The sequence below is a fragment of the Protopterus annectens genome, chromosome 5.part0, assembly GCF_019279795.1.
Source record: "Protopterus annectens isolate FY-2018-M chromosome 5.part0, PAN1.0, whole genome shotgun sequence".
NCBI classification, from domain to species: domain Eukaryota; kingdom Metazoa; phylum Chordata; order Ceratodontiformes; family Protopteridae; genus Protopterus; species Protopterus annectens.
In genome coordinates, this window is record NC_056735.1 from 686,899,587 (window position 1) to 686,915,411 (window position 15,825).

At 40.8% G+C, this 15,825-nt stretch overlaps 1 protein-coding gene across 4 annotated transcripts in view; it reads right to left on the minus strand.

The window, feature by feature from the left end:
• The window catches only part of EGFL6 (EGF like domain multiple 6), a 698,819-nt gene that overhangs the window by 207,302 nt on the left and 475,692 nt on the right, over positions 1-15,825 (minus strand). For all 4 annotated transcript variants that reach the window (XM_044072538.1, XM_044072537.1, XM_044072535.1 and 1 more), the window contains one exon: positions 11,615-11,914. In XM_044072538.1, the coding sequence (XP_043928473.1) occupies positions 11,615-11,914 (300 nt within the window). The remainder of the gene's footprint in view (positions 1-11,614; positions 11,915-15,825) is intronic.

Sequence of the window (15,825 nt, forward strand, 5' to 3'; positions counted from 1 at the left end):
AGAATCTTAGTTGTCTGTGCACATCCAACTGGTGAAACCTAAACTCTGCTTTATTGGAAAAGTTCAGAAAGAACACTGGTAACTCGATAGACTGATGCAGATTAATGGTGGATGACACCTTCGGAAGGAAGGACGGGTTAAGTCTCAGGGAAACTCTGTCTTTATGGAAGGTCAAATACGGAGACTTAATGGACAAGGCTTGAATCTCTGATACTCTTCTGGCTGATGTAATGGCTATCAGGAAAGCCGTCTTCCAAGATAGAAATTTTAATTCACAGGTGGCAGCCAGTTCAAAGGGCAGTGAAGTGATGGCTTGTAACACAAGGTTTATATCCCATGGCATGACAGGTTCTGAAACCGGAGGGCGAAGTAACCAGGTGCCTTTCAAGAAGGCCTTACAAAGTTTATGGCCCATAAGAGAAGGCTCATAAGATGTATGAAAGTTGGAAATTGCAGCTAGCTGCACCTTAATGGTAGCACGTGCGGAGCCCTGCCAGAAAAGCATGGCTAAAAAGTCTAAGACCGACAGAATTGGGGCTGTGAAGGGGTCCAAACCTTGGGCCTGAGCCCAAATGGAGAATCTCTTCCACTTGCTGGAATAAATCCTTCTGGTGGAAGACTTATGAGACGAAGACAAGATGTGTACCACCTCAGGTGAAAAGGAATGTCGTCTAACTAGTGATGGAAGTGGAGCAGCCCGGCTGTCAACATGAGGGTTCGCAGGGAGGGGTGGAGCTGTCCTGACATATGAATCAGTAGGTCTGGCACTGGGTCCAGAGTCCAAGGGCCATCCACTGCGTACTGCTGAAGAAAGGGGAACCATACTTGTCGAGGCCAGTGTGGAGCAATTAGAATCATCCTGCTTCCCAAGGATATGGCTTTCTGAATCACTCTTGGTAACAGAGGAAACAGAGGGAAAGCACAGATCAGACCGGGGAGCCAATCATGGACTAGAGCATCCCTGGGTGACTCCCCCTGTGGGGGGATCAGTGTGAAGTACTTGCTGCATTTGGCATTGAGAGGGCTGGCGAAGAGATCGCAGCAAGGCTGACCCCACCTGTTGAAAATTTGAAACACCACTCGCTCGTTCAGGGACCACTTGTAAGGCATCAGAATAGCTCTGCTCAGCCTGACCGCTATCACGTTGGTCTTTCCCGGAATGTGCGTTGCCACTAAAAACCATTGGGAAGACACTGCCCAATGCCACACTCGCATGGCCTCTCTGCAGAGGGGATAAGACTTGGTTCCCCTCTGCTTGTTCAGGTACCACACCACGGACATGTTGTCTGAGTGAATTGCAATCGTTCCCTGAGGAAGAGAGCTGTGGAGTGCCCACAACGCTAGTAACACCGCTCTCATCTCTAGAACATTGATGTGCAGGTGTACCTCGTGATCTTGGCACGTGCCTTGGACCGTCCTGCCAAGATAATGCCCCCCCACCCCATTTGGGAGGTGTCCGTGGTCACCGTGGCCACTGGAGACGTAGGAATCAAGCTCCTCCCTTTGTCCAGATTGGTGGAGCATAGCCACCAGCGGAGGTCCTGTTTGCACTGTTCCGTGAGAAGTATCAAGTGGGAAAGAGGAAGTTTCTGAATGGACCATTAGGCCGAAAGGAGCCACTGTAGGATCCGCATGTGTAACCTGGCTAGAGGCACCAGCATGATGGTGGCAACCATGGATCCCAGGAGCTGGAGAACTAACCTGGCCTGAACTCTCTTGAGGGGCAACAATGCGTGAATCTGAGACTGCAGCACTTTTATTCTCTCTTGTGGCAGAAAGGCCCGAATTTGAATAGAGTCTAGCTCGGTGCCTATAAAAACAACACGCTGTGAGGGCAGCAAGGCAGACTTTTCCCAGTTCAAGGTAATTCCTAGTTGGTGACAAAGTGCAATGGTAGCCTCCCTGGCTTGAATAAGGAGATGGTGTAACCTCCGGTAACTATTCGAAGCACCCAACGATCCTGGGTGATGCTTTCCTAGGCTTCCGGATGCAACGAAATTCGGCCCCCGACTGGCTCCAGAACAGCACAGTCAGGCAATGCCTCAGGAATGCTGAAAGGAAGACCCACGAGTTGCGGGGGCCTCCTCTGCCTCTAGGACGGTGTCTTCCAGAATAATTTCCCCCTCCTCTGCCTCTGAAGGGGGACTCATCTTGAGCGGCAGGGAAAGACCTCTGTGACTTCTTGAACCACATATTCCCTCCTCTCTGAGCCTTGGGGTAAGGCCTAGAAGGAATAGAGAAATGGGCCCCTACAGCAGATAGGGTCTTCCCCTCCTGTTCGCATCTGGTGAGGGTGTCTTTCACTTTGGTCCCGAAGAGTGAGGACCCATCAAAGGGGGCATCAGTGAAGGAAGACTTAAAGGCCTCTGCAAAATGACACAGGCGCATCCAGGCTTGCCTTCTGAGAGCTACACCTGAGCTAGCTGCCCTACTCACCCCTTCGGCTGCATAGGATATGAGCCTCATGGACGAGTTGACAATGGAACCAAGGATAGACAACTGGGCATTAACAGTCTGTGTTACCGCCTCAGGCATGTTACCTGTCAGAGTGCCTCCTAGCTCCTTAAGGAGATCTCTCTGGAGCCGAGTAAAATGACAAAGATAATTCAGTGACCGCAATGTAAAGGTCGCTGAAGACAGAGTACGCTTCCCATACTGGTCCATACTCCTGGACTCCTTGTTAGGAGGATGGATGGAAGAAGATGCCTCTGCAACTTCCTGCTGAGTGGCTGCCGCCACCACCAAGGCATCTACGGAAACCCCTTTGGTCAGGAACTCTTTCCCCGGGGGAGCAGAAAGAAACTTATTTGGACGTCTGGGCACTGGTTCCACGGAATCAGGGGTCTCCCACACCCTTCGACAAATCAAATCCAGGAGTTCATCGAAGGGTGGAGACACCCAGGAGGTGGAGGGTTGAGCTCCGAAGGCCTTGAGTAATACCGACTCCTCCTTAGAGGGGGTCTTGGAAGGCCAACCGCCTCTCTGCCTCAAAATCTCCAGGATGTCGGAGAAAGAGACATCATCGGAGGATGACTTAGGGGACCCCTCAGACTCCTTGAGGTCGGTATCGGAAGTGAGGGACTCGTCCTGGGAGTTTATGTGCTTCCTCTTGCACAACTTCTTTCTAGGGGGCTCCTCAGGCACCGACCATGAGGGACCCTCAGAAAGTTGGGGACCGCTCATGGGGGTATCCTCAGACCTTCGGGCTCCACCATCCATGGACAGGGGTGTGTCAGAGGCTCTAGCCAGGGTGTAGGGGGAGGGAGTGACCGATTCTGGTGATTTAACTGACGATCTGGCCAGTGCGCTACTCATGGCCTCAAAGGCAGGTCCCCCCGAATCCGAGGACCGACCCGTCTCCGAGACCACAACCGGAGTTGGGGTTCCCCGAGCCGAAGCACCGAGAGGGAGACTCGGAACCGACAAGAGTCTCGAGGTATCCCCCTTGGGTCCGACTGAGGAAACCCGAGTACTGAAACCAGAGGATGGAACCGACATGGTTGAAGCCGACGTCAGCTCTGATAAACTCGCAAGGGGTTTCAGAGCCGACACGAGAACATCACTCGGTGCGGAGCACTCCGGCTCTGACGACACAGGGGTGCTCGGAGGAGGAATCATCAGTACAAGAATAGGGACTGGCTCCAGAGCCAACTGGGCTGGAGCCGAGAACAATTTTGCTAACACCGGCGACTGCAGGAGCCTCTGGACCACCCTATCCACATCCAAATCAGAAAGCCTAGAGGATTTGGAGGAAATAGAGGGAGATTGGGATCTCCTACCCAGAGACTCAGGCCTAACACTGGGTGACCGGCTCCGAATAGATTCCAATAATATCGGGGCCGAGGTTGACTCCAGTACAACGAATACCTCCTGTGGCCCCGAGGACAATGGAGCCGAGGAGGCAGTATCCACTTTCGAAACTTTCTCTGGGGGCTCCGAAGAGACAGATGGAGCTGGAGATCTTTTCTTGGCCTTGGAAGTCTTAGACTTAGTACTAGAAGAAGAGTCTAAGGACTCCTCAAAAGAAGGTTTAACCAGGCCCTTCAAAATCAACTTATTTTTTCTTTCCTGCAGTACCCTCAGGATAAAAGCGTGGCAAAAACTGCAGGACTCTTGTACGTGAATAGCACCAAGACAATAAACACAGATAGAATGCCCATCTGTGATGGACATCTTGTAGCCACATTTAGAGCATTTCTTAAACCCAGAGGGTTTATGCTCTTTCTGCTCTTTAGACATAATAGTACACAGCACCCACTCAACCGACAACTACAGACACGAGAGGAAGGCGGGAAAACCAAACCAAGAACAACCAAAGAAACTCTAATTTAAACGTTTCTTTGGTGCAGCAAGGAATCTAACTACCGACCAACAAAAACATAATTTTACACAAAAAAAACACACCGGAGAGGACTAGGTCCTCTAATTTAAATGGGCCTAGCCCGCCAAAAGAGGGATACCACAAAAAAATCCACAACTCGCTCACACAGTACACTCACAAAGAAAACTAGCTATTAAAATAGCTTTTTACTAGAAACAGACTGCTAAATACTTATGAAAAGTATAGAAAGGGTACTTAGCCACAGCCAAGCGAGACCATGTCCTAACTCTACGAGCGGCAAATGAGATCTGGGGCTAGGGCAAGGTGCATCTTGGGATACCGGGTTAGCCCAGCCAATTAGAGACTTCATGCTAGAAAATAAGTTGGCCGAGTCGGAGCCGATTCTCGGCTCCGAACCCGTGAGTAAAGAATGTAGGCAAGACAGGACCACATAACATCTGAGGTTAGTCATTTGAGATACAGTTTGGCTAAACCCTACCTTGTAGGGGGAGCCACTGATACGGGTAATATATGTGAAACTAGATCTAAATATACAGATGGCACTAATTATATAATGAAGTATAACAGGCATACTAATATTGTTCAGAGTATTATAAGGATAAATTGGGCCATCTTGTCATCAGATCAAGAAATCAATGAGATTATAGGAAAGAAATCACGATTTACATATAAAAGAGAGAATAATCTCAAACAGTTACTCTGGTATAAGGACATACATAGAACTAAGACAACTAAGATTTATAAGCCAGGAACCATACCATGCTACAGTTCTGTGCATTGTGTAGACATTAATATAGATTTAACTTTTGAACATCCATTAAATAATAAATTATTCAAATTTACAGCTAGAGGTACATGTAATACAGAAAATATTGTTTACCTCGCTAATTGTACTCAGTGCAATTGTTTTTATGTTGGAAAGATGAACAAAAAATTAAAAGAAAGAATAAGTGCACATTTATCTGATATTCGAAAAAATGTGCTAACTAATGCACTAGCAAAACATATATCTACTAGTGGCTCACAACATACTTTTCAATTTAGGATTTTAAAGGTTATATATGTTAGTATTAATGAAAGGGATATTGTCAATAAAAGTGAATTAATGGAATATAAATGGATAAATTATTTTCGTGTTGATAGGTTTCCAGGGTTAAATATCAGTGTTAGTATTAAACCTGTCCTAAAGGATAGGCACAATTTGGTTTAAGACATGAGATGTTATTCATTTTTGTTTTAAAGGTTTTTTAATTGTATTTATATCTATTTTTCTATATATGTATATATGTGTTTAGATATGTATATAGATATATATATTTATATGGGAATACGTTGTTCTTAAGAATGAACTTATGGGCGCTTTAAATCTAAGTAAGTTAATTAATTAGAGCAGATGATTGGTTGTATCACTACTTAAATAGACAATTTGGGCTGTTGGTTTTTTATACACTGATGAAGAGTTATACTTGAAAGCTTTGTGTGTTTAATAAAGTAGTTATTGGGTGTTGGATTTCCAGTGTTTTTTTGGAATTGAGTCCTCAAATTAAGGAGAAATAGGTGGAATGGGAAGGATCTGATCAGTTGCCCAATGAAGATACTCTGGAGGCTTCAGTAGGAAACCAATACAAAAGTTCAGCTGAAGTTGCACAGCAAGGGAAGGAACAGGAAATGGTGGCAACTCTCATGCTGTCAATGTGGAGTGAAAATATGAAAGAGCAATGAATGATGCAGGATGCAACTGAAGAGAAGGTCACAGGAAGATGGTCTGGAACTTTCTGTAGAATGCTTACAGGAAATGGAGAATAAATAATGTGCCCTCAGTTTAGAAGAAAAAGATCTAAGGAAAGAGTTTCTTGGTTTAATAGAGATGGGTAGACATATTAAGATCGATGAAAGAAATGGATTACAGGAAGTCAATAAGACCCAAAATAGCAGAAGTCATAAAACAAATGAACACAGTAATCAAGGCAATTTACCAAAATTCATATGATATAACAGAAATAAATAAGATATATTACTGTGCTGCAAAATTAATAACAGACAAAGTCTTACCAGAAAAATACACAGCAATAAGGGAAAGGAAAGGAAGAAGTCAAATGCCATCATGGAAGTATAGAATAGAGAAAACTATACAACAATAAGTGTCACTGTTAGAAGAGTATACAGGAGGGAACAGATCAACAAAAATACTTAGAAAGATAGACATAGTAAAACAATGCACAGTATTAAACAGACCAGGCTTTATCCTGCACTGTTGCAAATAATATCAGCATAGGCAGAAATACTTGGAAAATATGCAGATAAATATAAAGGAAATTACAAAATAAGCAATTCACTGGTGTTTCCAAAAAAAAAGTTTTATAGAGAATGGGAAACAAAGTAAAATAAAATTTAACACAACCAAAAAGCAGAAGAAATAAACAGATTTGGAGAAATGTCTATGAACACCCTGTGGAACATAACAGATACTGAATGGATAGAAAAAGTAAAAGAAACAGTAAGAAGTTCAAATGTACACAATATGAAATGGGATGAAGTAACGGCCAGAGAAATAAACAAATTTAAGAAAAGTCCCTAACTGGAAAATCCCAGGTCCAGACGCAGTGCCTAACTTCTGGCTAAAAGTATTAACATCATTACATGATGATTTAGCCCTGAGTAAGAACTACTTATAGGCACACCCTGTACATGCACCAAAATGGGTAACAGGAAAAATGATACTCCTCCTTAAGACTGAACCTGAAAGATATCCTAAAAATTATAGACCAATAACTTGACTTTTGACAATGTATAAACTATATGCTGGAGTGATGCCAACAGAGTTTATAGTCAGTTAGAAGAAAACTCAATCATGGCAATAGAACAAAATGGTAACACAATAAAGTTATGCGGAACAAAGGATCATTTGTTGTTAAATAAAGTCATAATGGTGAATTGTAAAAAGAGGGAAGAATCTAAGTATGGCATGGCTAGATTACAAAAAAGTATTTTACAGTATCCCACATTCATATATAAAGGAGTGCTTACAGGTGTATAAGATGTATCCTACATTGATTAATTACATTACAGTGACCATGAAACAGTGGCAGACCACTTTGCAGTTAAACCATGATAAAGGACAAATTATTATGCCAGGGATAAAAATTCAAAGGGGGATACTCTTTGTCACTGCTACTATTTTGTGTTGCCCTTAACCTATTAAGCTGTCTACTTAACAGATTAGGTCATGCTTACAATTTGACTCCCAGACAACTGAAACCTATAAAGACTTCTCATCTTCTTTTTGTATATAATTTAAAACACGAGGAGCCGAAAGAACAACTGCAAGTGGTGGAAACTTTCTCAGATGATGTAAGAATGTTATTTGGTCTTGATAAATGTGCAAAAGCAACAAGTAAAGCAGGAAAGATGCAGCACCAAGACAATATCAGTCTGGGATGCGATATAAAGGACCTTCAGCAGGAGGGAGTGTATAAATATTTGGGAACTGATGAAGGATCAACAAAACATGAACAAATGTGAACAAAAGCCCAAGCTATAAACAAATTTGCTCTTCCTTTTCTAACTTACAGTTTTGGAGTGATTAAATGACCCCAAAAGGAACTGCATCAGGTGGAGAGGAAAGCAAGAAAAAGGTTTCACACTTATCAAATGATATATAAAGATCAGTGTATACCAAGATTATAAATCCCTCATTCTGAAAGAGGTATGGGCCTCCTCAAAACTGATTACATATATAGATCTGCAATTGTAGAATTGCATACTTATCTGCTGACCTCATCAGATCCAAACATAGTGAAAGTTTTGAAACACGAAGAGAACAATTCTAAGATGACTTCGCTGTTTAGTTTAGCAGAAGCATATCGGTGTCAAGCAGAAATGGAAATCAGACCAGTAGACAACAATCAGGCAGCAAATGAATGTGTCAAAAAACAAAAGAAAGAATATAAGGAGAAGGATTAGATGAGAAAGAAAGGGCATAAATATAGCTGCAAGAACAGAAAACTCATGGAACAACCTCATGTTGATCGGGATCTGACTCAGGAGTGGTTAAGGAGAGGTGGGTTTAAAACAAAAGATGAAAGGTTAATATTAGCAGTCCAGGATAGTGGATTACATACATGTTGGTATAAAAACCCCATCAAACACATGGGAGAAACAGACCAATGCAGGTTATGTAAAACAGAATGGGAAACAGTCACACATCTTGTTGCTGGCTGTGATACACTAATGGCAGACAGCCTATATACTGAAAGGCATAATAATGTGGCAAGACTGTTGCACTGGAGATTGTGCAAGCATTACAGTACTTAAGTAGCTGAGAACCCTTGGAAACATGAGCCACAAGACATTATAGAGAATGATGAAGTTTATATCACACGGTATTCAATCCTTACCAACAGTTCAAAAAATAGAAGTGAGAAAAACATATATTAGTACATGAAAAAAAGTAACATTGATCATTGAAATTGCTATACCCAGTGATTACAGTGTATTATGTACAAAGAGACATAAAGTCATAAATACCAAGATTTACATGCAGAAATGATTGCAATGTGGAAGAAGGCTACCCAGATAGTCCTTATAGTAGTATGAGCAAGGGATCTCATAAAAAAAGAATTTACAGTCTCATTTAGATATGCTACTGATACATGTAACTCTGTATGAATTGCAGAAGGAGTCAGTTCTGGGCACATAGCGGGTACTTCAAAGAGCACTTTTGGCTAACATCGAAGATTGAAACGATACTGATTTCACAAACTTTGATCATACTTTGACTTAGAGATGGGGTCCATTCGTATCACTGTATTAGAAACCCAAAAGACTTGGTGAAAGTAAACCAACAAATACCCCATTCACTATCCTGAATCATGGCTAAACGGCATGGATCTTCACCTGAACATTTTCAATGCTTTTTACCCCAAAGCCATCCTCAGACATGACCAGATTGTACCTCTCCTTCAACAAAAAACTTACTCCACATTATTACAATTGATTCTGTACCATGTGAGGAAGTAGACACAAGCACGCTATTTGCATCTCAAATTAAATATTAATTACAGAATGCAGCAACAAAAAATATTCCCATTGTAAGCAAATGATGCAGAGCTAAATCACTGTTAACAGACAAGCAGGATCCGCCACTGTCAGAATACACCTTTATGTACTCTTCGCACATTTTGCCTAATATATTCTCTCAGCTTCAGTGCAAACTCAAACATGTGCATAACAGAAATGCCTGATTTGCCCATCATTGTCTCTCACTTCATGATCTTGGTTGGCTAGAATTCAATTATTACCTCAGTAACCTGCAACTCTGCCTGGCTCAGAAACTTCTGTACAACCTTAACTGTTCATCACTACTGGAGTTACATGACTTGGAAGACCCTTCCTTGAAAGCTTTAAGGGTCTATACTCCATATTTTCCACACACCCAAATCAGTCAAGCACTGTAAATCAAAGTTTCCCACTTGTACTGATACACTCTGAAGAAAGCTCCCTCTTGGCATAAGAAACATGCCAGAAAGGAATACATTCAAACCCCTCCTGGTTACTTACCTTTGCAACAACTGTATATGAATATGTGGCACCATCTAACTACTTCTATATTCCTCATTTCACTAGGCCACCATCTTTAGAATATGTGCCTCACATCATTTACAGGCCCGCATATTCTCTTATAACTAAATACGACGGTTCTTGCTATGGACTTCAGCATGGGTTTGCTAATATTCTTCTTACCATTTCTCTTAGTGTTCAACTCAGCTAAAACCGTGAAACCTGTTTCCTATAATTTTTGTATTGTTACTCATTATGTACCTTGATTTTATTGCCACTTGTAATTCAAGTTATTTTTGTTTTTAATAATTGCTTTTCTATAATTATCTGTATTGCTATTCACTGAGTCTCTCTCTTTTCTAAATTATTATAACTGTTACATTATTACTGTGTTGTTGCCTTGGAGATGTGCCCCTGGGACTACAATGAAAATGTGACTTCCATGCCATAGCAGACAACAGATATACTTGCAGAAAATAAATTGTGCAACTTCAAAATAGGCAAAGAGCTACAGAGTCAAGGGGACATATGCTATATAACTACAGACATGACAACTGCTGCCATAAGTAAAATGAAAAACTCAGACTCCAGTGGAGCAGAGAACATACCCAGTGGTTTCCTAAGGAAAGCCCAGATGAACCATAATCAGTCAATTGTTGTTTCATTTTTTCCAAGTAGGCATTCTTTGATTGCTGACTTAATCCAATTTAGGGGCATGGGGGATCCAGAACCAGTGTCTTTCCCTGAACTCAATGAACACAAGGCATTGAAATCTATCTGAACAGGGTACCAACGTACTGCATGACAGCATGACACATACATAGTGTCACTCATGGCATGCACACAACAGGAATTTAGAAGATCATCTTTAGGATATAGGAGGATACCAGAACAACTGTTAAAAACTGACATGGGCACAGGAAGAACATGCAAATGCCACACAGAATGTACACCACCTATGAACTTAACTGGGGAAGCAATTGCTATGAGGCACAACTATGATGACTGCCTGCCAGTCACATTAACTAAAATGTGAGCATGTGGATACTCCCTTCCTATGCCTAGCAGATGTACCAGTTCACAAAAGGGAGTGGGGAGACATCAAACCCAGACAGGCCTAGCTGGTGTTCTATGGAAAATCATGGAGGAAGTCATAATGGAGTTTATCTAAAATGTCATTGAGACCTAATTTTGTTGGATATGATACATTGTGGGTTTGCTAGTAAGAGATCTTGCCTTTTGAATCTTGTAGCATTCATTAAACAGATAACAGCAACATTCAATGAAGGACTGAAAGTACCTAGTGCTTACCTTCACCTTGCTAAGCCATATGACACCATTCCAGACTTTACACTCTGATTTGCTAGAGAAGATAATAAGTTTGGTCTTATTTGGGTTGAGGATGAGTTGATGGCTTTTGAGGTAACTTTCAATATCCTGGAAAGATGTTTGCATATTGTGTTGACGTTCTTGAGGGGAATGGGCTGAGCAGATTTTAAATTCCTTTATTTACGGTATGGTCCAACAAGTAATTAACTTGTTAAAACTGTTGTCCAAGAACATTTTAGTATCAGACCACATCCCAAACATGTGGATAAGAATAACTTGCCATATCTAACCTTTGGAGCTAAACCTGTTTTTTATAAGAAAATGTTGAGTAAATTTATTTGACAACTTTCATATTCATTTATTAAAGGAAAAAATAATAATTACCAAAAACATCTCCTCTAGCACTTTGCTCCAGATTGTTATGGTTCTCCTGTGTTTCATCATCTTCCTCTTCTCCCCAGTTTACATCATCAATTTTTTCTCCCTGCTGTGTTTCTTCATATTTTCCACCAATGAACACACCATCTTCATAATCAAAAGGCTGCAGATGGATCCTTGGAGGGACAGTTGCCACTGGTTCAGGGATTTGGTTGCTTGCCTCTTCATTTTGTTTTGCTTGATTCCTGTTGAGAAGTTTCTTCAGTGCTTCTTTACTAGTTGTACCATCTCTATACTCAGGAATAACTGTAGATAGGAAAAAAAATATTTTAAGTTTTTTGTCACATTAAGAAATTTTAGTTTTGGAACTCAGCCAAAGCCTTATGTCCTTGAAATTATGCTGACTGCAAAATTTCCCAGCAATGAAAAAAAGCAACAAGTTAAAAGGTCACAAAAAACTCAAAGGCAAAAAAATCAAAAAGACACCAGCAAACCAGGGAATTAACTCTGCAATATCTTAAATCTGCTATGAGGGAGGCTTTGGTTAAGGCCGAGTGTTTTCAGCTAATGTTCAGACAATCCTATTATGCTGTACTGATGAGACCATAAAAACAGCAAAACATGTCATGTCTACAGCTAGTGAAGTTTGGCATTATTGCCTTTAATAAATACTTGCAAAAAGTCAGGGGCATTCAAAAGCTATGTAACTGAAACACTGTATGTCCTTAAGGAGTCATTTACAGATTTCCCATGAGCCTCTTTCATAGAAGGTTTAAGGTAAAGTTTGTGTGGAATGTCCAGCCCCACCCCATATGTCCATTTGTGGCATTGCTGTCAGTGTTTTGTGCTGAAATTGTTAACTGACATTTCTACTGTGCTTTATAAAAACAAATCCTTAGCACCCGTAATAGTGTATGCCACTGGTCTCATTAACGTCTGCACTATGTGTACAATTTAAACAAATCTGGCTTGATAGACAAACTAGAGCAGCTGGTCCTGTAGAGCCATCAAATGAAAAACATGTGTTTTTTGTGTGTGTAAAAATAGTCAACCTTTTCATTCCTGTTACTTGGATCACTGTGTACATGCAGTAGTGTGGATGTCTGATTTCTCAAAAAAAAAATGCAAACTATCTTTTTACCTGCCTTGGCTGAGAATAAGGTATTTGCACATCTAAAGCTAATTTACTTTACAGGGTAGTGAGGCTGTTGCTTAATATCTCTTTTTTTAATGCCAGTACTGGATTTTCATTACAAGGTAGACTACTCAGAAATGTTTTCAGCCCAAACCCCCACTCTGCTCCTCTTCCATATAAAGGCTATAGTTCTACTCTGCTCCAACTCTCACTTTTGCCCTGCTTCTTAGATGTAATCTCCTCTTACTGCTGGCAACGGCAACTCTTAAATATCAACTTTCCTGTTGATTAATCAACAACTGCCTGACTAATGTTATTCCATCAGGGAATACTACTTCCTAAAGTTTGTTTTTTCTACCTTTGCTTGCCCTGTTCTTCAACTTTATTTCTTACTACTTTTACTTCTGCCATTGTGTTTATACTGCATGCCTGATCTTTTTCTTATTTTCTTGACTTCTTATGACACTGTTTTCCATGCCCCCCCCCTCTTTCTCTTCTTGGCTCCATAACATTTTCTCCATCTTCTGTTCCATTTTGCATACCACTTTGGATTAAAATCATTTCCTCGGCACATAAATAATGCAATATTTCCATGTTATCACTGTTCTTTCCTGTATCAGCACTGCTAGAATCCATCAGCATGTGCACTATGTCTTCTGCTGTGTAGGACATACCGTGTTCTTCCTGTGATCATTAATTCTTATAATGTCTTCCTAGGTCATTTTCATCATTTCTGCCTTCTAAGCCTCAGCTCTCATAGTTTCATAGGTGAATACTAGGCTACCTGCCCTTGGAGGCCATTTAAAGTCTTGCCAATTTCCCTTTTTGTGCTCAAAATAAACTATACCATTTGGTTATAGACTGACCTTACCCATCTCATGGTAAATAACTCTAAATCACCCCTAATGAGAATACATGGAATCATACCATACATAATTTCAGGGCACACATGCATGGGATAAAGCATTTAGGAGTTACCTCTGTCCATTACTAGCACAAGCAGCAGTCCTGGGGCATATTTTCTGTTTAGCATCCATAGATCTAAGTTGCTCTTGAAAATGAAAAGGGATGCACTTTATTTTATGTGGATAGGGAGTCTGTTCCACAGCAGCAGTATCCTCTGTGAGCTATACCTGTCCCTCCAAACCATTTCGTTGATGTTACAGAAGAGGTTTAGATCCCTACACTGAGTCTTTCTAATGTCATTTGACTTGCTGATGTCCACTGAATTCATCAGTAATGGGTCAAAGGATACCATGTATGCCAGATACAGGTCACCTCTTAGCAGTCTACAGGATACAGAGTATAGCAACAGGGATTTGAGTCGGTCCATGTAGTGCATGTTGTTCAGGCCTTGTATCCTTTTAGTAAGCTATCTCTTATATTCAGCTGGCCTATTTATTCCACCTTTGGTCATAGGTAGTCACATGTGGCCATCATCAAGACTGAGAGCAAGGGTTTTACGTACCCTAACTCCTTTTTCTCCCCATAGCAACCTTGGTATGAGGTAGCCATAACACCAATCCTTGGATATGTGCACTTCCATACATGCCTTTATCACTGGCTACAGCACTGAAACACTACTTGGTAGGTGCATAGCCTGGCTCCTTCTGCTTCCTTTAGGCTGTGCTGCTCAGCCTCTGCTGTAAGCCAGTAGTGCAGTGGACTAAGCTGCTTCCCTCTTTCCAGGATGAGTGAGTCAGTGCTGGCCGCACGGTCTACTTTTCCTGTCCAGTTCTACCAGTGCCCAGAACACTAGCTGAACCAACATCCTCTAAGGTTGCACATCACTCCTCAACATCCTGGAAACAGCCTCTTAGAGCTAATAAATTGGTACCTGGGGTCCTAGAGGACATAGAAGAGTATAGATTTGTTACAGGGAGAGCTTGCCTACTGAACTGCATTGCATTCTTTGATTGATGAAGGGCTAACAATTCATGTTGTTTATCTTATCTTTACTAAGTCACTCAGCATTATTTCATACAAGAAAAAAATTGACAAAAGAATTAAATGTCCACACATTTCAAATTCAGTGGATAAAAAAATTTCTGAACAGCAACACTGAACAAGTCATATAAGAGGGATGCCTATGTTTTCTTTCTTTTTCTTTTCTTTTCTTTCTAAGATGGTCTGCCTGATGCAGTAGTAACGACCATACCTTTGTTATCAGTGAATGTATCACCGTGGCACTACACCTAAAGGACATAGATTATGATTACAAAATAACTGGTCAAATCATGAAAGAGGCCATCGTTAATGATCTAGAATAAACAGTACCCAATAGTTTAAATGTCAGCAAGTGAGTTTATCCATCAAAGTCAGAAAAGCATATGTTGTACTCCATCTAATTCTAAAGAACCTATCTACTTTCTCTGGGTAGACCAGTGTATCACTTTATACCTCATCGATCTTGCCAACTGTTGAATACAATACTCCAAGTAGCCTTGAGCAAGTTGCAATAAATAGTGTACTGTAGTGTGTCCTTAAGAGTTTTATGCACTGTTTTGCCCACATATAGTAAACAGATTTCTCCCTTCTTTGAGATGATGCACCTGTACTGTTTGTATTTATATATATATATATATATATATATATATATATATATATATATATATATATATATATATATATATATATATATATGTCTGGGGGTGGGGAGCTTAGCCCTTCACACTGGGAGAGTGCAAGGGGGGGTTGTAACATGCAAAAAATGATTAAAAATAAATGTTGTACCCTTCTATGCTGCTGCCTTATTTCTCTGTATTTTCTACTTTTAACTTTCTGGAAGTGGAAGATTCATAGTAGAACCTGGGGAACCTAACTCTTAAATATCCAGAAAAAAAGTGATAATTACCTAGTGTTATGCAATAATCATTCACTTGCCATAAGCATTAACTTCCTTTGGAAAAACTCTTTATATATATATATATATATATATATATAGATGCACTTTAAATGTCGAAGTAGAACAATATCGAATGGCAAAACATTGATCCAAAAGGACCAAAATGCAAAATGTTACAAAAAAACACCCTCTCAAAACTCATGTGTTTTTCTGCAGGGGGCAAGCTTCCCTGTATCA